This window comes from Oryzias latipes, chromosome 2 (genome assembly GCF_053564925.1).
Source record: "Oryzias latipes strain Hd-rR chromosome 2, Olatipes_Hd-rR_3.1".
NCBI lineage: Eukaryota > Metazoa > Chordata > Actinopteri > Beloniformes > Adrianichthyidae > Oryzias > Oryzias latipes.
Genome location: NC_136238.1, coordinates 36261064 through 36287212, shown reverse-complemented (window position 1 = coordinate 36287212; position 26149 = coordinate 36261064). Strand labels below are relative to the sequence as shown.

At 45.7% G+C, this 26149-nt stretch overlaps 3 protein-coding genes across 3 annotated transcripts in view; 1 reads left to right on the top strand and 2 right to left on the bottom strand.

Annotated features, from left to right (window-relative positions):
- Positions 1-26149, bottom strand: part of LOC144987947 (uncharacterized) — a 199156-nt gene that overhangs the window by 34546 nt on the left and 138461 nt on the right. The gene's annotated exons all lie outside the window — the stretch shown is intronic.
- Positions 1-26149, top strand: part of LOC144986863 (uncharacterized) — a 307472-nt gene that overhangs the window by 245196 nt on the left and 36127 nt on the right. The window lies entirely within an intron of this gene.
- The window catches only part of LOC144990538 (ribonuclease inhibitor-like), a 43675-nt gene that overhangs the window by 4956 nt on the left and 12570 nt on the right, over positions 1-26149 (bottom strand). The window contains exons 2-3 of the mRNA XM_078944060.1: positions 14546-14719; positions 11509-11685 (exon numbers count right to left, since the gene is read on the bottom strand). Coding sequence (XP_078800186.1) covers positions 11509-11685; positions 14546-14719 — 351 coding nt within the window. The remainder of the gene's footprint in view (positions 1-11508; positions 11686-14545; positions 14720-26149) is intronic.

Here is a 26149-nt window from a genome sequence, read left to right as displayed (position 1 = left end):
GAAACCAACATCATCTAATAAAGCTGCAAAAGCATTTCCTAGACAGTCACTGGGGTAATCAACATGAATATTAAAATTTCCTATTATTATAGTTTGATCAGAATGTAAGACAATAGTCGATAGGAAGTCAGAAAACTCAGAAATTCTGAATATGGGCCGGGGGGCGATAAATAATTATGAATAAAACAGGTTTTCGAGTTTTCCTGTTTGGGTGATTTATAGACAATATGATGCTTTCAAATGAATTATAAGCATTTTTAACTTTAGGGCTGAGAAGTAAGCTAGACTGTGATATTACTGCCAAACCACCTCCTTTCCCTGAAATCCTGGATTTCTGAAAGTTAGCATAAGTGGGGGGGGGGGTTGTCATTCAATCTAACATAGTCATCCTGATGGAGCCAAGTTTCTGTTAAGGCTAGAAGACTAAGGTTGTCATCAGTGATTAACTAATTGACCAAGAGGGACTTAGAGGAAATGGATCGACTGTTTTATAAACCGCATTTAATGACATCATAATTCTGCTTGTGGGTACTGCTGTCTGTCACTTTAAGGTTTCTATGACGCGTTCCTGTTACTTGTCTTCAGCACATAAGCTAAAGCTTGAACCTGCTTGACTTTCCCTGCATGGGTTTTGCACCAGCACTAACCCTAAGGCAGTGGCGCCTCCAGAAATTTTTCATGGGGGTGGCCAGTGGGGGGCCACATTAAATCTTGGGGTGGCACACAAAAACCATGAGCTATATTTTTAAAATTCATTCTACCAAACGTAGTAAAACAACCTTTAGAAAACCAACAGAAAGATAAATGCCTACTGATATTTTGTAGAACATGAACTTATAGTAGATACTACTAGTATAATAACTAATAGATACTAGTAGATACCACTACTACTGATATATATTTTTTGTTTATATTTAATGCTTTGGTGTGTCTGCTTGGGGTGTTCGGCTCTTTTTTTTTTTTTTTTTTTTTTTTTTTTTTTTTTTTTTTTAACTTGTCCTGTCCAACAGCTAGGCAAACAGATGAGAGCTGAGGGCCTCTTGTGTTGGACATATTTTATTCTAACAAGAGGGGTTATTCATCTTCAGACAAACCAAAGGTATGTCTGAATAAACCCCTTTTGTAATTGAGGCCAAACTTTATTAATTTCAATCATGTTTGAAAATCTTTGGTGTTGGACCGGACGGAAAAGGAAAGAGGGGAACAAGAGAGAGGGACGTTAGAGAGAGGGGGGGGTAGGAGGGTGATAATAGGAGGGGAAGGGGGGTAAGACCATGAAGCAGCATAGAGCAGGCAGGTTTACTGGTTGTTTATCGTTACGGTACGGTTCAAATGTAGTACAAAAAGGGCGGGGCCTGTTCACACACACTCAAATATTATCAACACACCTGCTAGCCGCAGAAATGTCCACATGTCAACATGCACACAAAACAGATAGTGTTCACGAACGCATACTTATGCCTTTAAACCAACTAGTGTGAAATCTTTCATTCATTCAATCATGCAAACTATTAGTGCAAAGGTGAGCTAACACCTGTGCTCAGGTGAGTGTTTATGTTCTTCTAAAATGGATGGTGGAATGTGAAAAGAAGGAGGAGGAGCGCCCAGCCACCCCCACACCCATACCCCCGCCGCAGCAGCAGCGGCAGCCGGAATTCCCCCAGCGCCACACGGGAACAGGCAGGGAACAACCGCCCCCCGGGCGACCAAGACCGCCACCCAGGCCAGGGCCAGCAGGACCGCCGCGAGGCCCCCAGAGCCAGAGAGCAGGGAGGCGCAGAGGGAAAGAGAGCGCCGCCCCAGCCCAGCCAGGAAAGCAGCCCCCCGCCGCGCCGGAAGAGCCCAACGCAGGGCCCCACCGGAGAGGGACGCCCACAGCCCCAGACGAGCACCCCACCACCACCCAGGAGTTCCGGGCATCCCCCCGCCCCGACCCCAGGTACGAGCCAGGACCCCCCAAGGGAGACCCGCTCCGCACTCCAGGCAGCCACCCACCCGGCCCACGGTTGGTCCAGGTAGGAGCAAGGCAGGGGCCCGCCGCCCCCGCCCAGGAGGGGGGAACCCCGGGGAAAAAAGGGCGGCCCATAAGGGATGTTATAAATATGGCCCGACCAGGCTCGGCCATGTTGGAAGTTTGGCGGGGCCCAGCGCCCAGGGGCAAGGACCAGGACCCACCCCCCAGGGACACGAACACCCCCGGCTCAGGTGTAATATGAACCCCCCCACCGTGCGGAGAGAGCACCGCCGGGCCCAGGGAGCCGGCACCCAAGGGACACGGCCGCCATCGCCAAGGGGCCCACACCCCCCACCAGGGACGGGGTAGGGGACAGATGGACCCAGGTCCCACCTTCCTTGTAAAATGTGTGTGCGTGTATGGGTGTTTGAGAGGGTGTTTGTGTGCATGTGTGTGTGTTTATGTTTGAATGTATATATTGAAGGGGGAGGGGTGTGTGTACTAAGGGGGGTGCAGTTAAAATTGGCGAGTAGGGCACTAAGGGGACATCTCCTGATTACTCACAGTGATGTCCCCTCACCCTCCACACCAAGGGGCCCTAAATGTCTAAGGTGCGGTTAAAATTGGCGGGTAGGGTGCCAGGAGGACATCTGCTGCTTGCTGGCAGTGATGTCCAAGCACCCCCCCTACCAAGGACCCTACGTGTCTAAGGTGCAAATAAAACCGAAAGAGGGGGGGCCCACTCCATACGGCAACCATAGGAGGGGGGCCACTCCCAAGTAGCCCCCCCCCAAGGCGCATCGCAGGCTAAACCCCCCACCCCCTCACCCTAATATGAGGTTATATAAGGAAGGGGGTAAGTTGGGGACAGCTGGTAGACTGTCCCCCGGTGGTCAAACAGCCGTCCCCCAGCCCACCCCCAGCAAAGGGGCCAGGGCCACCCAGCCCAGGGGCCCACCCCCGGAGGCGCCGACACCCCAGGCCCGGCACCACCCACCCCACACAGAGAGAGAGGAGCCAGAAAGCGTCGCCCCCCCCCGGAGCAAGCCCAGGCCCCCACCCCCAGACGCCGGCCCTAGAAGAGCTCTGGTCAGGCCTCGACGGGACCGAGGAGGCCAACCGGCCGAGGCAACCACTGATTGCCTCAGCGGAGACCCCGACCCGCTAGCCCCCCCGACCCGTACTAATAATGGGCCCCCCCTCCCCCCCAGAACGCCCCCCCACAGGACAGGGCCGACAAGCCCCCCACCCCACCCCACCCCAGACCCCGCAGCCGAAGCGGGTGACACCCAGAGCGACCGGGGGCCCCGAGAGGGTTGTCCCGTCCCGTCCCAGAGCCAGGGAAGGGCCGATCCCAGCCCCAGGTGCAGATGGGCAGCCCATCCGGCGCCGCTGGGCCCCCCCCACCCGAGCAGGGCCCCCCGCCAACCCCCCCCAGCACAGGCAAAGGGACCACCCCCCCAAGCCAAGCCAGACCACCACCCCACCCCCCCACCACGCACCCCCACACCCAAGCCCAGAGGACCACGCAGCGCCCCAGCCCGCCCCACCCAGGCACCGGACCCGACCCCCCGACCAACGGAGCCCCCCACCGCCCCCGCCAGGCACCGGAAGCCCCGACCCCCACCCCAAACCACGGCAGAAGGGCAAGGAGCAGCGACGACCAGGCCCTCCACCCCCTAAGTCATGGAGTCAACCACAGGAGACCAGAGAGACTGAATTCTTTCAAAGTTACTTGAGCTTTGGGCTGACATTTTTTCCAAGCTGATATGATCAAACAGCAGATTTCTGTGTTGACTTATGTTTATATTTTTCTTGTTTTTCCAATTTATTAAAATAGTTTTTTTGGCAATACAAAGAGTTATGAAAATGATAGATGCTAATCCTTCTTCTATATCGATGGCACTCATGTCACCAAGCACACAAAGTGACGGTGAGGCAGTGATTGAAACCTTAAGCCAGACTGATAAATCGGCACATACCTGCTGCCAGAGAGCCCTGACAGGAGTGCAGAACCACAGTGCGTGCATGTAGCTGTCGGGTAGATTATTATCACAGTGCTCGCAAATGTCTGAGTTACTGAGACCCATCTTGAACATCCTCTGTCCAGTGTAGTAAATTCTGTGAAGAGTTTTGAGATGGATTAGCTGCAGATTTGGACTTTTTGTCAGTTTAAAGGTGTTTAGACAAAGTTCTGACCAGAAGCTTTCATCTGTGCTGATGCTCAAATCTGCATCCCATTTTTTTGTTGGAAGGGCAATATTGTTATCTAAATTACATAAAAGTTTGTATATTTTGGAGAGAGTTCTATTCATTGAAAAATTAATCAGAGTGGTAACTACATCTGGTAGCTTTAAATCGTCGTCTTTAATTTTATACTTTTTAGTAATACTTGATTTAAGTTGCTGATATTCCAAGAAGTTATTTATTCCATGTTTGTCTTGAAGTTCCTGGGGGGTTATGAATCTTCTATCAATGATTACGTGCTCTAGTTGTTTTATGCCCCCTGCTTGCCAAGCTGGGAAGTGAATCATTTTTTTGTTAATAAGGATGTCCGGGTTGTTCCAGATGGGTGTCATTTTGCACGGTTGAATTGATGATTTTGATATTTTGAGAAATTCCCACCAGGCTGTTAAGGTGGCATTTATATTAATGCTTTTGAAACAATCCTGTTTTTTAACTGTTTGGCTAATAAATGGTAGCTGTGACAGGTTGATCTTTCCACATAACACCTGTTCCAAGTCTAACCATGAGTTGGTTTCTGGATTATTTTTTAACCATTTTAAGATATATTGTAATCTATTTGCAAGAAAGTATTTGTGGAAATTAGGTAGTTCTAATCCTCCACAGCTTTTTGCAGATTTTAAAGTTTTTAGACTAATTCTTGCAGGTTTGTTGTTCCATAGAAAGCTTGATATGGATGAGTCTAATGTTTTGAACCATTTTAATGGCGGTTGTGTGGGAATCATTGAGAAGAGATAATTAACCTTGGGTAAGATTTTCATTTTAACCGTGGCTACCTTGCCCATAAGGGACAGAGGCAGGTTGGTCCAGCGTGTTAGATCGTCCTGTATGCTTTTCAGTAATGGGGTGTGGTTTAGCTGCACCAGTTCTGATAGTTTGGGGGAAAAGTAGATACCCAGATATTTGATATTTCCTGTTTTAACTGGAATTGTGAGTCTTTGTTCCATATTCCTGTTGAGTGGTAATAAAACAGACTTATTCCAATTAATGGAATAGTCTGATATGGAGGAGAATTCATTTATGATCATTGCTGTTTCATTTACAGAATGTAAATTCCTTAAAAACAGTAATATGTCATCCGCATAAAGACTAATTTTATGATGGCTGTGTTTGGTTTTTATTCCTATAATGCTCTCATTCTGTCTTATTGCTGCAGCTAAAGGCTCAATGAATATAGCAAAAAGAGAAGGAGAGAGTGGGCAGCCCTGTCTGGTTCCTCTTCCAAGAAAAAACCTGTTTGAAGTCTGTTTATTAGTTCTAACTGATGCATTGGGGTTGTGATATAATATTTTGATCCAATTGATGAATGCTTCTCCAAAACCAAACTTATGGAGGGCAGCAATAAGGAACTTCCAATTAACTCTGTCAAAGGCTTTTTTAGCATCCAGCGATAGTACCGTCATTTCCTGTTTTTTAATGGTGGCAAAGTCTATTATATTAACTAGTCTACGGACATTATCATCCGAGTGTCTGCCTTTGATGAATCCAGTCTGGTCGAAGTGAATTATGTGAGGAGTGATTTTTTCTATTCTCTGTGCTAGTGCTTTGCAGATAATTTTTACATCTGCATTGATTAAAGAAATGGGGCGATAGCTTGAAGGACTAGTGGGATCTTTGTCTGGTTTTAGAAGAAGAATTATGTTGGCTGAGTTCATGTTAGGTGGCATTGATTGGCTCTCATTAATAGATGTGACAGTTTTATAAAATGTTGGTGCCAGTTGTTCCCAGAATTCTTTATAAAACTCAGCAGGAAAGCCATCAGGCCCTGGTGCTTTACCATTGGGCATAAGTAACAGAGCTTCATGAAGTTCAGACGGCAAGAGCGGAGAATCTAAGTTTGTGATTTGATCCTCATTTAGCCTGGGTAGGTTTACATTATTAAGAAATGAGTCAATACTTTGCTCTGACGGATTGATCTGCGGTGTGTACAGGTTTTTATAAAAGTTTTCAAATTCGTTATTAATTTTGACCGGGTCATGGGTGACATTTCCTGTTTGGTCCATAATAGAGGTGATTGATGATTTTTCTCTGTTAATTTTAAGCTGATTAGCCAGAAATTTGCCAGATTTATTAGAGTTTTCAAATCTTTCAAGTCGTAGCCTTTGTATTTGAAATTGTGTTTGTTTATTAATGATGTCATTTAACTGCAGCTTTAAATTTTTCAGATCTCCCAGAATGTGTTCCTGTGCAGAAGCAGCATAAGCAGTCTCCAGGGTTTTGATTTTATTTTCTAATTCTAATAAATCTGCTTTCTCTTTGCGTTTTTTGTGCGTTGAATAAGAAATGATTTTCCCTCTCATGACTGCTTTTGCTGCTTCCCAAAGAACGCACGGTGGGACGTCTGGAGTATTGTTGAAGTCTAAGAAGGTTGCCCACTCTTTTTTAAAGAATTCAAGAAATTCCTGGTCCTTTAACAGAGACGTATTAAACCTCCAGGTTGTACCAGAGGGTGTGGATTTTTCCCTAGAAATGTTTACAGAGACTGGTGCATGATCACTGATAATAATTGGATGGATATTGGAGCTTTGAATATTTTTTAAAAGAGAGTTACTGATTAATAAATAGTCTAAACGGGAGTGTGAATAGTGAACTGGAGAAAAAAAGGTGAACCCTTTAGTGCTTGGGTGACATGAGCGCCACGCGTCGCAGAGACCCAGATCATTCATGTACTGCTTTAGAATACTTGCAGACCGCCATGTACGCTGGTTTGCTGCTGTGCTGAGTCTGTCAAGTTCAGGGTCCAAAACAAGGTTGAAGTCTCCTCCTATAATGATTGTGGAGTCAGAGTGAACTGAGAGTGAGGTGAAGAATCTGTGAAAGAAGGAAGAGTCGTCAACATTAGGACCATAAATACTCACTATACAATAGTCCTTATTCTGAATGGATATATTAATGATTACAAATCTGCCTTCTGGGTCAGTAACTGTATCCTTATGAGTAAAATTAAGATTTTTATTAATTAAAACAGCAACTCCTCTTTGTTTGGAGTTGTAACTGGCAGAGTATATAACTGGAAATTGTAAGCAGCACATAAGGTGATTCAAAGAATCTGATAAATGGGTCTCCTGCAGTAGAGCTATATCTGCTTTTAGACCATCCAGGTGATTTAACACTTTCAGTCTCTTTGGCTCAGAGCCAAGTCCACGCACATTCCAGCTAACGATGTTAAGACTGTTCATAACTGCTCTGACTGAAAAGGTGTAAAGCTAAGTAGTGCTTGTGTGCCAGTCCGTGTGCGCGTGCCCGCGTTTGAGAAGCGCTGTGCGCGTGAACGTTTTCTGGTTATGTGAGCTGCGTGTCGCGTGCGTCCTATGAGAGCCTGTGTGAGGTGATTGCAGTATGTCAGCGTGTGTGTGCGGGATCGCATGTGCACGCCCCTGTGTGCGCTTGTGTGAGCGCGCGCCCGTTCCGTGCATAAATAAATACTTACCGAGGATGAGTTGCTTCCAGGTGATTTACATATAATGAGGGGGGAGAGGGGGGGGTGAGAGTAAAGGAAAGAAAAAAAGAGATAGAAGGGAAAACGAAAACAACAACAAAACAACAATAGAAACATCAGTGGGACTGAAGTGACGAAGAAAAAAAAAAAGACTGTTTTCCTGCGATCGAGGTGTGGATTATTGATGATCCGGTTTTCCATTCATTGAAGTTAGTTTAGCGGGTTTCTTCTGGGCAGCGCAGATGTTCTCAGCGCGGATCTGAAAGCCTTCAGCACAGCCAGGGGGTGATCTCCGGGTCCCGGAACAGCCGTCCGTCCACGTACAGTTTGTCAACGGCCACAATCGCTCTCGAACCAGCAGCAAGATGCTTCCTCCTCAGCGGGAACAGGATCTTCCTTCTACGGAGGATTTCTGCCGGGAACTGGTCATTAACGCTGTAATGCGTGCCTCTCAGTTCCCGTCCGCGGCCCTTCACCAACTCCTTCTGTTTGAAATGTTCGAATTTAGCCACAATAGGACGCGGGCGCTGGTGGTCGGACCTTCTTCCTCCGAGGCGGTGAACCCTGTGGAAGGAGATCTTCTGCACCTCCTCCTTGGGGAGCTTCAGGTGGACCTGTAAAAAGGATCTCACGGTGGCTTCGGGGTCTTCTCCTACCTCCTCTGGAACCCCCGCGACCACTAGATTGTCCCTCATGCTCCTCGACTGAAGATCCAGGAGGGTTTCCTTGATGGATCGGTTCTCCTCGGAGAGACGGGCGGTGTCACTGCTCAGGGTCTTCACGGTCTCTCTGAGGGCCTGGTTCTCCGCTGCGAGCTCCCGCACCTGCTGCTGGCTGAATTCCAGAGACTCCCGCAGACCTTGAAATTCTCTATGGAGGATCTCCAGCAGATTGAGGCGGCCATCAAAGCTGGAGAGCTTTTTGTCAATCGAATCCAGGATATCGCTCATTCCGCTGCCTGGAGAGGACACAGCCCCGGGAGAGTCCTCAGGCCGTTCACGCTTGGCGGAGGGGGTGGTGGCGGTTCTGGGCTTCACCATGTTGCAGGTATTAAAACACTCGTCAATGAAATTCTCCAGGTCCTCCAGGCTGACAGAAGCTTAATACTCTTAACAGGTTATGTTAGTTAGCAGGAAATATTTTAATATGGCGGAAAAATGAAACAAGATCGAAAATGTTTGTTCAAATGCTTACGCGCCGCCAAGTCGACTCACCACACTCGTCTCGCTGGGTCTCGCGATACTACAGCATCACGCGATCTCCTACCACCTTAGCTCATGTTTTTCTGTGTTCGGCTCTTGACTGAGAGATATCTATAATAAACAAAAAATGAAATCTGTTGTTCTGAAATAATAATAAAAATATCCTTCTAATTATGAATTATATCTGTTGACATTTCTATTCAGACTAATAATCATGAAACGTTTTTATTATTAGGGTAACATAATTCTAACTTCACCAGTTGGTCCAGGAACAGGTGGAGCCCCTGCTTATGCTGAGTTCTGCCTTGTTTCTCTGACCGATGATGCTGACTGTCCCTCCTCTGATGCAGTCTCATCTTTGTCTTCCTTATTCTCTTCTGTCATTCATGCTGCTCTGTCTCATCTTCCTCCTCCTCCTCACTACTCCTCTGTTGCTCCCCTACCATCTCTTTCACTCCTTCTGCTGCACTTTTATTCTTAAAATAAGAATATATGTTGAATTTCTCTTCATTCTCTGAAAATGGACAGACATCAACTAATGACTATAGGTAACTCTGTGGAAACAAAAACACATCAAAATGTTGCGGTAACACAACAACCAGTGCTTAAATAGTGCCATGAAAATGAGTGGCTTGTGACAGGGACATCCTTTTTTTTACTTATTAATAAAAAGTAATGACACATCCACCGCCGCTGATGATGTGGCGTATTTGCACCAAGTATTTGCACACTGGGTTTACATGTTTTGCAGACCGCATGTTTTTTACACCTTTGCAGCTGTATTTATTTAAAATTTAATATTTATTTCTTTATTTAATAAGAATCTAATTTTTGATAATAATTTTTCATAATAATTTCCAGTGATATTTTTAATTATTTAATATAAATGTCATTTGTGATGTCCTTTATTGATGTTATATTATACAGATTATTTCTGAATGTCGTGTTGCTGCCATAGATAAATGAAATTTCCCCATTGTGGGATTAATAAAGTCGTCTGTCTGTCTGTCTGTCTGTCTGTCTGTCTGTCTGTCTGTCTGTCTGTCTGTCTGTCTGTCTGTCTGTCTGTCTGTCTGTCTGTCTGTCTGTCTGTCTGTCTGTCTGTCTGTCTGTCTGTCTGTCTGTCTGTCTGTCTGTCTGTCTGTCTGTCTATACAGATCTAAAGTACAGTAAACAGATTGTTAAAGACCCACGGAAAATATTTAACAGGAAAAGAAACGTAGCATTTTGGGATGTGTGATTGTGTGTGCGTGCGTGCGCTCTCGCGCGCACGCGTGTGTTTGCGTGCTGAAACCGGTGCTCGCGCGATGCAGGAAGAGAGGGGGGATAGCGCGTGTGAGGGTGTGGAGCGCATACACGCGCGGTCAGTCGCCCGTTTTGGACTTAAGGAAAAAGTAATAAAGAAAGTTTATCTTTAGTGACTGAGACTGGTTCTTTTGTCTGACCGGCCCAGAGGATCTGAGGGTTCGAACGCGGAAGTGAACCACGCGTCTTATTCATTCTGCGTCCAGCGGCTCCTCTGTAGATGTCTGCGCACTCAAAGGCAGCAGGGAGGGGAGGGGATGTGGGCCGGTTTAGGTGATCAGAGCGACTTGCCGCTTGCTGGCTGTGCATTTGGGATGAAACGCACAACTGATGCTACCACAGCTTATAGTGGCTACTGGGGTGGCCACTGGGGTGGCCAGGTGTCGGAGAGGGGTGGCCATGGCCACCCCTGGCCACCCCCTGGTGGCGCCACTGCCCTAAGGGAAGCTCAGAGGAGCGACTTACACTGCTGCTCTGCGCCCGGGTCTCGTCTCTGGATTGTCAGGTTGACAGACTAAGGCTAGCAGAAATGTTTCTAGAAAGAAGAGCGGCACCGTCCCGAGTAGGATGGACGCCGTCTCTCCGCATGAGACCGGGCTTCCCCCAAAACGCGCTCCAGTTATCCACAAAACCAACGCCGGTTTCTGGGCACCATCTAGAAAGCCAGCGGTTAAATGAAGAAAAGCGGCTGTACATTTCATCATTGACTAAGTTCTGCAGGGGACCAGAGAAAATTACAGTGTCGGACATTGTCTTAGCCAGTTTACACACCGAAGCTACGTTTAACTTAACCACCTCTGATTGTCTCCGTCGGGCATCATTACCACCTGCGTGAATCACGACTCGACGGAACCTGGACTTACTCTGAGCTAACATCCTAAGGTTCCCCTCGATGTCACCATCTCTGGCTCCCAGATAACACCTGACTGTACCCGCTGGGAGCTCCACGTTTCTAACTTCAGAAGAGCCTATAACCAGGCTAAGGTCTAAGGTTTTCAGCTGGTTCTGCTGTTGGTCTAATGGTTTCAGCTGGTTCTGCTGGTAGTCTTAAGGGTTTCAGCTGGTTCTGGTGTTGGTCTTAGGATTTTAGCTGGTTCTGCTGTTGGTCTAAGGGTTTCTGCTGGTTCTGCTGGTAGTCTTAAGGGTTTCAGCTGTTGGTCTAAGAGGTTCAGCTAATCTGTGGAGCACAAATGTCAGCAGACAGCTTTGGAACAAGCAGCTGCAGAAAGAAAAGAAGTTTTTCTGCTGATCTTTGAAGAGGAAGATGCTGCTGCAGATCAGAATCTGGACGTTTCTTCTCACTGTGGGTCAACACAACTTTGTCATCATATTGATCTGAACAGAACAGAAACATGGAGTCTGACCTCAGAGTCTGCAGTCTGCAGTCTGGACTCTCCAGAAAACCACACAGATGAAGAACTCCTGAATCCTGAAGGTTCTGATTCCCGCTCAGGTCCAGTTCTGTCAGATTAGACGGGTTTTTCTTCAGAGCCGAGACCAGAACTTCACAGCTGATCTCTGACACACGGCAGCTTCTCAACCTGCAATCAGACAGAAAAGTGTGTTCAGGAGCAGTGATGCAGCTGGAGGTCCAGGAACTTGGTCCATTCAGTCAGGTGGCACCCGCCCTGATGACAGACTGAGAGATGACATTTTCACTGTTTGCTCATTTCTTTTGGATTTGAACCCAAAAACATGATCATGAATGAAAATGCAATAGATTAGAAATGACTTGAAATGAAGTTAAAACAGACGAGGAATTGAACTGTCATTGATCATCATGAATTTTTCATGACTACATATTTACAATCCAATAGATTTTGATTTGATTTAAAGCTTCCATTAGAAAAATGTCAGATTAAATTGTATTTCTTCATCTTGAATCCTAAATAGTAAAATGCATTTTCAAATGATCACATTGCAGAAAAACAGCTCAAAAAGTCTTTAGTTCTCCTCTGAAAGCATTTCCTGACATCTTTAAACTGTAGAGGGGCCTTGAAAAACATGAGGATCCACGGGGCACAAAATTTTAAATTGCCCTAAATGTCTGAATGTCTGAATGTGGGAGCACAGTGAAAAGAAATGTTGCAATTAATTATCAGGGGCCGTATAAGACATTATTTATTCTGAACCATTCACATTCATACATTCTTGTTCTCACATTCATATATACTCTCTTTCGCATACATATACTCTCTTACGCATACATATATTCTCACTTGCACATACATATATTCTCACTTGCACTTACATGTATTCTCACTTGCGCATCCATATATTCTCTGTCTCGCATGCATATATATTACCTTACACATACATACATTCTCACTCTCATTGTCACTCTTAAAAAAGAATATATGGATGTGAAAGACGAGTATATATATATGTGCGTGTGAGGAAAAGTATATATATGCGTGTGAGAGAGGAGTATGCATGAAAAGGAAGTGACTTTGCATGAAAAGGAAGTGACTTTGCATGAAAAGGAAGGCAGATGATTTCTCGTGCTCTGATTGGACGAGAGGCCGCCACCTCCCATTTTGAACTACTTAATAAACATGTTTATTTGCTGAAAGTCTCTGTCCTGTGTTTTATTATATACTTAATAAAATAAAATATCAAATACAAAAGTTTTCAAGAAAAAAGTATCAGTATCAATATCTGCGATATGAGCCCTATAAATATTTAGTATCAGATCCCTTGGACATCAATTTTCATGAAAGGAACAAATATATAAATGAAATCAAATGAAGTCAGCAGCATTTAAATTCCTCCAAGATCTTTTTCCAAAGCTGTCCGAGGCTAAGGTCAGGGCTGGTATATTCGTGGAACCACAGATCAAGAAGATCATAGAATGTGAGGATTTTGCAAAGCTGTTGAACAGGACAGAAAGAGCAGCTTGGAGCAGTTTTGTTGCAGTTGTTCATGGCTTCCTAGGTAATCACAAAGCTGAAAACTATGTGAAAAAAACTATGACAGATAAAATGAACTGGAGAACATTTGACACAGTAATCCAACATGAACTCTTACTGCGTCAATCCAAACTAGCTGATGATGCTGCAAGTTACTGTGAAGCTAGCCCTCACCATGCTGAAGACAACAGTGGATTCTGAACACAGACAGCTGCTTCCATATGGAGGCCTGTATGGGGATCTGATTTCTATCAATATACAACTATTTCCTTTATTTTTCTACAAGGCAGATCCCACAATCAGCCTGAAGGACTGTCCCCTTAAGTTGTGGTCAAACATCAAGGGGCCGCCTTGCACACAAGTACCTGGAGACAGCAGCCCCCTCAGTGCCTTGTGAGAGATGATTGTCCCTCTCTGGACATGTGGTTCAGAAAAAGAGAGATTCTCTCTCCTCTGAACAGATCAGGAGGAGGAGGAAGTGGCTCAGTGCAAAGAGCCAGAAATCTGGGGGCAGCCATCCATTTGTTCCTGCAGTTCAGCAGAAAAGCAGAAAGCTAGTGCAGAATATGAAAGTCTTCTTTTACTTCCATTCTGGATGCTCTACACAGACAATTGTTCTTTCATGTGGATGTGGACTTCATCTTTGAAGAATCCTGAAAACACTTCTTTAGATCTCCTTGGATTTCCTCCACTGCTGGATTCAACACAGTTGTGTCTTTCGTTGAATGGAAACGTCTAATATTCAGTCACTGAACTTTCAATGACACTTCTTTTTGGTTCATGTCTATCAGTTGTTTGCAGCTTTTCATGTCACGTTTTCATTGTGTTCATGAAGTGTTGAACTCTATTCTAAATGTCCTTTTGTTGTCTTTGGACCTGAGTTTAACTTTTTAGGTTTCAGCATTTTTTAGTCTTCAGAAAACTTTTCTGAATCCAAAGTTCGAAAAATAATGTGTCATTTTTGAAGTGACAGTTTTTCCTTTCTAGTGTTAAATGAATCTGCAGTCATTTCTGGTTTTCAGTGACTGAATGATGCACTGACCAAAGAACTCTTTGTGTGTTTTTTTTGTACTAGTGACATTCAAAGGAAGTGTCTGTTCTAGATTCAATATTTAAATATCTTTTCAAACTATTTTCTTCAAATAGATTTGAGGTAGAATCCTTTGAATGGTTTTCTGAAAACTGGAAGCTGAAACTAATTTGGACGCCAACTTGAACTTTCTACAGGCCGATCTGTGAACATTTTTTCTGACATGAAATGGGTCTGTGTTCTAAAATAGGTTGGAGATCCTAAATTACAAGATCCTGGTTGAAACAGATCAGTTTCTATCAATAACCAGAACAATCAATTCAATTGATAAAGAAAATCTGAACCAATCACCAGTTTGTTTCAAACACGGCTGTAGACAGAAAATCTTCCAGTGAAACTTCAAAAAATTCTTCACCTGATCCGTTCTTCTCATCCTTCAGGGAGTTCAGCTTCTTTACTCACCACAGATTCTGCAGTCTGCAGTCTGGACTCTCCAGAAAACCACACAGATGAAGAACTCCTGAATCCTGCAGGTTGTTGTAGCTCAGGTCCAGTTCTGTCAGATTAGACGGGTTTTTCTTCAGAGCTGAGACCAGAGCTTCACAGATGATCTCTGATAAAATGCAGTCCTTTAACCTGCAATCAGACAGAAAAGTGTGTTCAGGAGCAGTGATGCAGCTGGAAGTCCAGGAACTTGGTCCATTCAGTCAGGTGGGACCCACCCTGATGACAGACTGACAGATGACATTTTCACTGTTTGCTCATTTCAAATGTCAGATAAAAAAAAAAAAAAAACAACTCCCTAACGCAGGGGTCCCCAAACCCAGGCACCCAAGGCCAGTTTCCTACACGTCTTCCAACCAACCTGCCATTGAAGCTCCTTATTGGCAAAACACACCTGATCCAGGTAATCAGCGGCAGATAAGGCAGGGATTCTGGAAAACCAGTAGGACACCGGCCCTCGAGACCTGGATTTGGGGACCCCTGCCCTAACTCCTAATCGCTCTAACAGAATGAGACAATGAAACAATTCCATCTAGAACCGGATCAGAACCAACCTGGACCTGAGAACTGAGAGAATCTTCTCCTAAACAGAGCAGATCATTACTGACTGAAGAAACCAGATCAGCTTCTCAAAGACGAAACAGTGTTTCTGAATGTCAACCTTTACTGTGACCATAAATCACAGACAGTGGGCATGACTCAAAGCGTCAAACCCCGCCAAACCACGCCTCGGTCTGCAGACTGCAGCCAGGAACTTCTGGGACTGCCGCCGTCTACATTCATGACGATTTTCAGAAAAATCAGGCTGCAGCAGCTATTCTAGGAGATTCTGCCGATGCCTCCCCATCACATGGTTGCAGTTTTCTCTGTGACCGTAGCTTGAATGTTTCCTGACAGTGAAGCTATTGTGAAAGTGAGTTTATTGTGGCGGAGGAGATCCAGACCATTTACCCCCACTGTAAAAGTATCAGTATCAATGTCCGTTATATTAACCCCGTAAATATTTTGTATCGGTTCGCTACCCAAATTCCCAGATGTTCCCAGTAAATGAAGCTCTGACCAAAAAACGTTTTTTACAATGTTCTGTACCAGTGATAATGTAAAATGAAGATCATCTGTTTATCTAAATCTAAATGTCAAATCTGAATGTAAACAATAAATGTTTCATTTCAACATTAAAGTCCAGTTTCTGACTCCCAGACTCTGGTTCACATGGAAACTGATCCACACAGAGTAACACCCTCAGAAGGAGTCTAGTTTACCATTGGAGAGAACAGAAGACGGAGATTCTGACACTCTGCACCACTGATCTCTGACAGAAGTGTTGCTGTGGTGCAGCGTGCTGACGCTAAACTCATTCTATTTATAACTTGAATTTAATCCTTTATCGAATATTGTTAATCTTATATCTTCAACTTCAACCTGATAGACTCTGGTCCTGGAAAGTATTGTCTGACATTAAACTGATATGCAGCTACAGATCTGCCTCTGCAGGTTTACTCAATTCTTTCATTTCTGCAGCAAAACTCTCATTTCTCTGATTTTCCTCTCTAGTCTGACTCACACTTGTGTGTGTGTGTGTGTGTGTGTGTGTGTGTGTGTGTGTGTGTGTGTGTGTGTGTGTGTGGGTGTGTGCGTGCGTGTGTGTGTGTGTGTGGGTGTGTGTGTTCACATGCATGCTCACATGCTTTGCTGTGTCCGATTTGAACTTTGACTTTGGTCAGCTTTCAGTCAGCTTTGATCAGAATGACTAGTCTGTCATTAGTTTGAGTTCTTGGTTGTTTTCTGACTCTTTAAACTCAGAAATCTGTCAAATATTTCAACGGCTGAAGCTGTTGTTGCCATGGAAACATCTTTTGTTCTACAGAAAATCTAAGCAGATATTTTCTTTCAATGCAGGCTCTTCAAATAATTAAAGATGTTCAATTTGTGGAAAATCCAGAAAATCTTTGAATACAAACCTTTCAGCTTCAGTGAAGAACTACAAATGTAGAAATGAACCAACCAGCAGCTTCAATGTTCTGACCTCAGAGTCTGCAGTCTGCAGTTTGGACTCTCCAGTCCAGAACACAGAATCTTCATGGATGAATCCTCCAGGCTGTTCTTGTTCAGGTCCAGTTCTGTCAGGTGGGACGGGTTGGACTTCAGAGCTGAGGCCACAATTTCCCAGTGAGTCCTTGAGAGTCCACAATGTGCTGAAAGTCTGTGAAGAGAAAGAAAGACAGAAACAGGTGATCTATTCAGGCTGTGATGAAGTTCCAGTTGGACATTTCTCTCTTCATCAGAGCTTCATCTTCATTATGAAACAGTCCTCATCAGTCTCTCTCAGACCTTCATCTTTCTTTCATCTGCAGCTGGAGGAGAGAAGGTGGAGCTCCATGGAGCTTCATGCTGCCCTCAGTCTGTCAGTGATCTGAGGTCTGAACCCCAAAATTCACAGTAGAACATCTGGATCACAGAGACTGACAGCTGTCACTCTGACCATGATGATGACGAAGATGATGGTTGAATGTTGACAGTTTTTAAATGTTGGTTATAATCCAGTTTTCTGAGAGTTTTCTGTTTTCATTACCAAAATGATGTTTTCATCTTTTCAGCTCTGAAGCTGTAAACAACAACAGTTCATCTTCCTGTTCTGTTGCAGAACTTTGAATCCAGTTTCCTCCTCAGGTCCATGTCTCCATTCATAAACAGAACCACAGCAGCACCAACCTTCAGGCAGAACTTTCCAGAAGCTCTTCTTGGTAGAAAGAGGCTAAAGTGACTGTTTCTATTCTCTTTTTTTTGTTTTTTGTTTCTTAACTTGTTCTGTCCAACAGCTGAGCAAACAGATTAGAGCTGAAGGCTTTTTGTGTTGGACAGGTTTTACTATCACAAAAAAAGGTTATATAGCTTCGAGACACTAGAGTGTCATGATTTGAACTTGTCTTGTTTTTGGTCCTTGTTCTGTCTTGTTTCTGTTTCCTGTTTTATTTTGAAAGTCTCCTGTCTTGTCTGGTTTCTTGAGTTTTACTTCCTTTGGTCCCCATCAGCCCTGATCGTGTCCACCTGTGTCTTGTCTGCCCTGTCTGTATTTAAGTCTTGTCTCTGCCTTCCTCCTGTGTTGGTCCATTAGTTATTCCTGTCCTGGTTGTCCTTGTCATGCCATGATCCTCGTCTCTTGTTCCACGCCACAGTGAGTTTTGTTTAGTTTTGTCATTCCTGCTCTGCAGCGACTTTTGTTTGTTCATTAAACCCTCTAGACTCTGATCCTCATGCCTCCGCCTCTGCGTCTGGGTCCAACCGGCTCTCAAGCCACCCTGCACCATGACACTAGAGTGTAGATTTGTATAAACCCCTTTGTCATATTATTTTTTATTTATTTGTTACATTTAGTGTGTGTGGGGAGGGTGAGGGGGAGAATGTGAGGGGAGGGTGGAAGAGAGTAAAAGGAAGAAAGGTGAAAAGGTGGGGGATACAAGCACTGATTTGAATAAGTTATTATTTTAAGCTGAAACATTTATACCAGATCTGCTGGAAAGACGAATGTTACATCAAAGGTGAAAATCTGACACTAAGATGAGCGGAAAAAAAATATATAATCTGTCCATCAATACACTGTGGGTAAGGAGGAGGGATGAAGCAGACAGGGAGCAGTGTGGTAGTGTGCACGTGCACGTGGGGGTGGAGATACATGCATGCTGCCGACGTGAACCGTGTGTTCATAAGGGGGACCAGATCCCCCCCCAGCCAGACCAGCCAGACCAGGGGCCTCATTTATAAAACTTTGCGTAGGATTTGCGTCAGAAGTGGCGTACGGATGAAACATAGGACGTGCGTACGCACAGAAATATTCGGATTTATAAAACCGTGCGCACGCACATCCTACGCATCTTTCCCTTAATAAATCACAACCAATTCTAAATGCAGCGCAGCTTTTGCAGCTTCATGACACGCCCATAGTTGCCCATAAATAGTCCGTGAAACGCCCACAAATTAATATTCATGTCTTGCGAGATCATCGCAAACACAGAGAGAAAATCAAAAAAACGTAACTTCACTCAATGTGAAGTAGACGTTATCGTTGGCGAGGTGGAAAAGAGGAGAAAAATGTTGTTTGGAGGGCACAGTGTGGGCATTACTAATGCCAAAAAGGCACTTGAGCGGCGAACGGTGGCAGACGCCAAATGCTGTAGCCTCACAACCTCAGACCGTGGCTGAAATAAAAAAGAAATGGTCGGACATCAAAGTCGAGGCAAAGAAAACGTCTAGCGCTTGATCGCCAGAGTGTGTCTGCCACCGGGGGGGGCACCGGAGCGCCGGATGCACCGGGTGACACGCGTGGTTCCTCCGAGTGCTCTTCTGTAACGCCGGGCCCAAAAGCCCGCAGAAGTCCAACAGGACGGCTCGAGGAAGTCGGAACCGGCTCTTAAGCCACTCGTCCTCGTTTGCCAGCAAGTCTTCTTGCTGTCTAAAGATGCGTTCACTCCGAATTCTTCCATTTGGCACATCTTCTAAGAGCGCAAGATCAGCCATTGTGCGTCATTACGCATTGTGATAGGGCATTTTATTTCCATCCATTTAATTACATCTGACAAGCTACAGATGTCGGTAATAATCGACGTGGAAATGGGAAATTGATCAGCGCAAATGTAATTTCTTGTTGCTTTCTGAATGGTTGAGACATACGTTGTTTTATCAAAAATAAAACAAACTAAAGGCATATGTATGAATACCATAATTCCATAGCTTATGAAGAAATGTTTTACTATGAAAACAACTTTCCCCAGTGGACAATTAGTACGTCTGTCCGTCCATCCGCATGCCCGCACCTATATCTGCTCCGCCAGACGGACACACTGAAGAGAATATCAGTTTTGTACATCATTTCGTTCTGTTAACTATATTATTTATGAGGATGAATTGCACAACATGCCAATATTGCAGAACATATTTCACTTTTCTTTTTGCAAATATGTGTTCATTTGAATTTCTGTTGTAATTTTCGTTTGATTTTTTTTTGTTTGTTTCACTGCTGGTCGATCAAATGTGTGTTCGTGTAGGCTGTTAATTGTAAGACTTGATTTGTGAAGTCTTCATGTTATTTATGAGAGGCAGTATTGTCATTTTCATTTTCACGTGTTTCTTCCATCTGCCGACGGTGTCGCCGTTTCTCATTTCACCCGTTTTTGTGCGTACGCCTGGGTCAGAGCTTGCGTGAAGGACCGCACATTTTCCCGTCAAGTTTACTTTTTATAAATCTCAACTATTGCGTAGAGAGTGGCGTACGCCTTCTTTTGTGCGTACGCAACGTTTATAAATGAGGCCCCAGGAGAGGGGAGGAGAGCCCCCCAGGCCAGAAGCCCCCCCCAGCACCCGGACCCAGGCAGCCCGGGAGGGGAGGAGGAGGGGACCGCCCACCCCACCAGCCAGGCACAGAGATGGCCCCCCTACAGGGGCCCCCCCAATGCCCAGAGGCACAAGCGAACCCAGTGTCCGGCCCCCAGGCCACAAGAAAGGAGCGCTTAGCCGTACCAGGCGGCAGCCATGTGGGCCACCGGGCGCCGGACACCGAGACAAAGGCCAGGGACGAAGCAAGGGCCTCCGGAACCCATGAGTCGGCCACCACCCGACCGGCGCCCCGTCTCCGCAAGCCAGCCCAGGCACGCGACCTAAGCAACCCAGGGATCGCCACGAACCCACAGCCACCTCCCATAACCCTACACACTACAACCCCCCCCACCCCCGCCATAATATCTGAGCCCCCCTCCCCAACCCTCTCAGTGCCCTCCCCTCTCTGTGATGGGGAGGGAAAGCCCCAGAGGGTCCCAGCGAGCCAGCCCCCAGGTCCGTCCTACCCATGCACTCACGCACACATACTCACAATCATCTGGTATCCCTCCCTCCCCCCGCCGCCACGCAGTAACCCCCCCCAGCCGGCCAACCCCCAGCGCCGTATGCCCGACCATCCCCGCAACTGACAGGATACCCATAAGCCCGGCCGCCCTGAGAGGACCAGGCGGGTGAAGACCGGCCGCCCCCCCCCCCCCGACCCCACCCATGTATGGAGGTGTGGGAGTGCTGTGTGTGTGCTGCAGGTAAAATAGGAGGTACCCAGTGTGGGGGCTCCACCGCTGCCAAGCCGCAAAGCCCCCCACTCCGGGGTCCCTCTGTGAGTGGTGTGTATTTGCTGCGTGTGTGCTGCTAGCATGCAGTGTGTGTGTCTACAGAGGAAGTTAAAATTGTGGGGGGGGCCAGCGAAAGGTGAGCACGGATGTTTCACCGTGCCCCCCTCCACCAGACCCTCTCCACAAGGCCCTAGATGAATCAGAGTGTCTAATATGCAAGTAAAAAGCGGGGAGGAGGGCGGGTGCCAACGAGAACCCAGAGAGGGGCATCCCCAGTGAGCCCCGCCAGCATACCCCTACCATCCAGATCCTGGAGCCCTATGTGCCTGTGTGCATTATTTGTTTGGGTGAGAGCGGGGAGGAGCAGGCGGAGGGGCACAACCGGGGGAAAAGGCTCCCCCGAGCGAGCGGCCCCCCAGCCGGCCGCGGTAGGTGCCCCCCCTCCCAGAGCGGCCAGACAGCCAGAAACGGCAAGCCAGCCACAGTTGGAGGCCAGAACCTCGTAGTGCCGAGAGACAGCCAGCAAGGAAGGGTCCCGGTGCCAGAACGGAGGGGCAGGGGGTCCAGCCCCACCATTCATACCCTGGCCTCCCTAAGGACTAGCACACTGCCCCCCCAGCCCCCCCCCAAAATAAATAAAAAAATAAAAAAATTAAATAATAATAATAACAATAATCAAATAAATAATAACAATATAATAATAATAATAATATTAATTATAATAATAGTAATGATAATAATAATAATAACAATTAAATTAACCCACCCAAGTGAACCCCTTAACCCCTGCTGTGACTGCGGCGTCGACCCCCGGGGGGCCAGGCCACGCGCCAACTACCGGCCACGTGCGAGACACCGGCCAGGGGCAGACGACCCCAGGCCCCAGAGCCCCAAGCCCCCCCCCCCCCCCCCCCCCCCCCAGCCCCCGCCACGGCGACCAGCCACCCAGCACGGCACCCGGCCGTCGTTCCCGGTCAGCCGCACTGCCCACCCCGCGCCCAGAAGGCACCCGCCCAGGAACCCCTGCCAAGTTGCTGGCAGAGTGTGCGCCCCCACCACCACCCCACCCAGGCAACCAGAGCCCCGAGCTGGGAGAACGGCAGGCCCGGCAGAGCTCACCCCCCCAAACCCACCCCGGCCCACCCAACCAGCCAGGACCCGGCTCAACCTATCACCATCCCACCCCTACTAGGTGATGTGACTAACCAGCTGGAGCCAGGGAGAGTCTGAAGCCGACAGGTTTTTTGTGGAGGACATTATCTCTAAACTAATATGCTCTGACATGAGGTTTCTGTAGTGGTTGATGCTAAGATTATTTTTAGATTTCCAGTTTAGGAGGATAGTTTTCTTTGAGATACATACAGCGGTGAGAACCATATAGGCCTTGTTAGATTCCATGTTGATGTTATTCAGGTCACCTAATAAGCAGAATTTGGGGCAAGCAGGAATCTTATGATTAAACCAGATTGATAAATCCTCACAGACCTTACGCCAGAATGATTGGACAGGTGGACAGACCCACAGGGCATGCAAATAGTCGTCTATGTTGTTACCTATGCACTGTGTGCATGTAGCAGACTGATTGAGACCCGTTTTAAATAACCTCTGTCCGGTGTAGTGAGTTCTGTGGAGAACCTTGTATTGAATAAGTTGCAGATTAGGGCTTTTGGTCATATTAAAGGCATTCAAACAGATCTGTAGCCAAAATTGATCACTAGAATTCAATGATAGCTCAGACTCCCATTTTGTCATGGGTAAGTAAATTGTTTCATCTATGTCCGATAACATCTTATAAATTTTGGAGGTGAGCTTGGGATTTTTAAGGTCAATGAAATGTGTTACTGTAAGGGGAAGGTCATGGTCTCTTTGGGTCAGGCAGTATTTAGTGCTTATAGCTGATTTAAGATGCTGATATTCTAGAAATTTGTTTATATTAATTCCATAGGTTGAGGATAACGTTGAGAGGGACATAAATTTTTTATTCTGAATTATATGCTGGAACTGCTGTATTCCTTTGTTCTTCCATGAAGAAAAATGAATCATGTTTTTGATAATCAAAATGTCAGGGTTATTCCAAATGGGGGTAATTTTACATGGAAATAATGTGAGGTTGTTTTTTTTTAAGAAAATCCCACCAGGCTGTTAAGGATGAGCTGATGTTTAAACTTCTGAAGCATTTGTGTTGTTTAATTTTAGAACTGAAGAAAGGTAAATTAGAAATATCTAGGTTATCACAGAGATTTTGTTCTATGTCTAGCCAGGATTCATCTACCACACCAGGATTCAGCCATTTTTGTACATGACACAATCTGTTCGCGGAGTAGTAGTCCTGGAAGTCTGGAAGGCCTAGTCCTCCTCTATCTTTAGGTTTTTTTATAGTTTTTAAACTGATCCTTGGGGGTTTACCTTCCCAGAGGTATTGGGAAATGAATGAGTCTAATGATTTGAACCAAGTAGTTGGAGGTTTGGAAGGAATCATTGAAAATAGGTAGTTAATTTTTGGGAGAATCGTCATTCTTTTTGGTAGAAAGAGGCTGAAGTGACTGTTTCTATTCTCAAAGAGCTTTTCTAAATCTGGGGGGCATTCCAGGAAACTCCCCTTAACTCTGGCTGAAATCAAATCAAATCAAACTTTATAAAATAGCGCTTATCATGCAATTTGTGCAGCTCGAAGCGCTTTAACATTAAAAACAGAAAACACAACATTACAGTAAAAACCCAACCCACCCTTCACCCTTCCCACCCCCTTCCATTAAAACACACAACCCATGGCCCCCACGTACAAAGAATAATGACTATGTAACTTTAAATAAATAAATAAATAAATAAATAAATAAATAAATAAATAAATAAATAAATAAATAAATAAATAAATAAATAAATAAATAAATAAATAAATAAATAAATAAATAAATAAATAAATAAATAAATAAATAAATAAATAAGCAAGCAAGCAAGCAAGTAAGTAAGGCTTGGCTCTGCTATGAGGAAACAGTATTTGGAATTCTCTTCATACCAGGAGCCAGCTCGACCATGGGAGCATTGCCACAGCACCCACCCAGACTGGGACAACACTGGGGTCCATTTCAAAGCCGTTAAGCTGCAAAGTTAGACTCCAGCCGCCCCAGCAAGGGCGACAAATGCAGCAACAACCGCTGACCAAGCCGGCAAGCCCTGGAGGAAAAGATCCCCACAAGAAACACTGGGGCTAAAATCATGATAGAATACTACAATTAAAAACATGAGATGTATATAAAAACATAAAACTGAGAATAAGATGCATAAAATGAAAATAAATAAATAAACCCAGCCTCATAAACGTGAGGCTGGGATTGAGACACGTGATGCTGTAGTATCGCGAGAGCCGACGAGAGGAGTGTGGTGAGTTTACTTGGCGGCGCGTAAGTTGTGAACAAACATTTTTGATTTATTTTATTACACCGCCATATTTTAATAATCCAGAAAGTTAAAAAATAAAAAAATCTGAAAAAGTTTGTCAAGCATTTGCCAGCCTGGATGACCTGGAGGACCTGGAGAATTACATCGACGAGTGTTTCAATACCTGCGTCATGAAGAAATCCAACACCGCCACTCCGTCCACCAAACGCAACCGTCCCGAAGACTCCCCCGGGGCTGCCTCCTCTCCAGGCAGCAACATGAGTGACATCCTGGATTCAATTGATAAAAGGCTCTCCAGCCTTGATTGCCGTTTAAATCTGCTGGAGATCCTCCATAAGGAATTCCAAGGTTTGCAAGAGTCTCTGGAGTTCAGCCAACAGCAGGTGCAGGAGCTCGCAGCGGAGAACCAGGCCCTCAGAGAGACCGTCAAGATCATGGCCAACGACACCGCCCGTCTTTCTGAGGAAAACCGATCTATAAAGGAAACCCTCCTGGATCTTCAGGCGAGGAGCATGAGGGACAATCTAGTGTTCGCAGGGATTCCAGAAGAGGCAGGGGAAGTCCCGGAGAACATTTTTAAGTCCTTTATAGAGGTCCACCTGAAACTCCCCAAGGAAGAAGTCCAGAAGATCTCCTTCCACAGGGTTCACCGGCTCGGAGGAAAGAGGCCGGACAATCAGCGTCCCCGTCCTATTGTTGCTAAATTTGAACATTATAAACAAAAGATGCAGGTAAAAAGCAGAGGGCGAGAGCTGAAAGACACACATTACAGCGTGAATGATCAGTTTCCAGGCGAGATCCTCCGCCGGCGGAAAATCCTCTTCCCGCTGAGGAGGAAGCACCTGTCTGCTGGAGCACACGCGGTGGTTGCCGTTGATAAACTTTTTGTGAATGGCCAGCTGTTCCGGGACCCAGAGGTAACACCCTGGCTGTGCTGAAGGCTTTCAGAGGCGCACTGACATCTGCGCTGCCCAGAAGAAACCCGCAAACTTATTTAACTGAATAGGAAATAATCGGATCATCAATAATCCACACCTCTCAGGAAAAGTGTTTTTTCTTTCTCTCACATTCATGTTTCTGTTGTTGTTTCGTTGTTTTTTGTTCTTTCTCTTTTCCTCTCTCTTTTCTCTTGTCCCCCCCCCCTTCCCATTTCCTCATATGTGAATCAGGTAAAGTCAACGCAACCACGGTAAGTATTTATTTATGCACGGAACGGGCGCGCGCGCATACTAGCGCGCATAAGAGCATGCACACGCGATCCCGCACACACACGTTGATAAACTGCAAAAACCTCACTTAGGCTCACACAGGACGCACGCAACATGCAGCTCACAGCCAAGACACGTTCACCCACAACGCACAGCGCTTGTCAGTGTAGCAGAAACGCACAGCGTGCACGCGCACACGGACGGGCACACGCACTATTTAGCCTTGCACTCTCCCGGTTAGAACAGCTATGAACAGTCTTAACATCGTTAGCTGGAATGTGCGTGGACTTGGTTCTGGGCCAAAGAGATTGAAAGTGTTAAATCACCTGAATGATCTTAAAGCAGATATAGCTCTGCTGCAGGAGACCCATTTATCTTTATCAGCTGGTCATCTCCTGTGCTGTTCCCAGTATCCAGTTATGTATTCTGCCAGTTTCAACTCCAAACAAAGAGGAGTTGCAGTTTTGATTAATAAAAATGTTACATTTACTCATAAGGATACAGTTACTGACCCAGAAGGCAGATTTGTAATCATTAATATATCCATTCAGAATAAGGACTTTTGCATCGCCAGTATCTATGGCCCTAATGTTGACGACTCTTCCTTCTTTCACAGATTCTTCACCTCACTCTCAGCTCACTCTGACTCCACAATCATTATAGGAGGAGACGTCAACCTGGTTTTGGACCCTGAACTTGACAGACTCAGCACAGCAGCAAATCAGCGTACATGGCAGTCTGCAAGTATTCTAAAGCAGTACATGAATGATTTGGGTCTCTGCGACGCTTGGCGCTCATGTCATCCAAGCACTAAGGGGTTCACCTTTTTTTCTCCAGTTCATCATTCA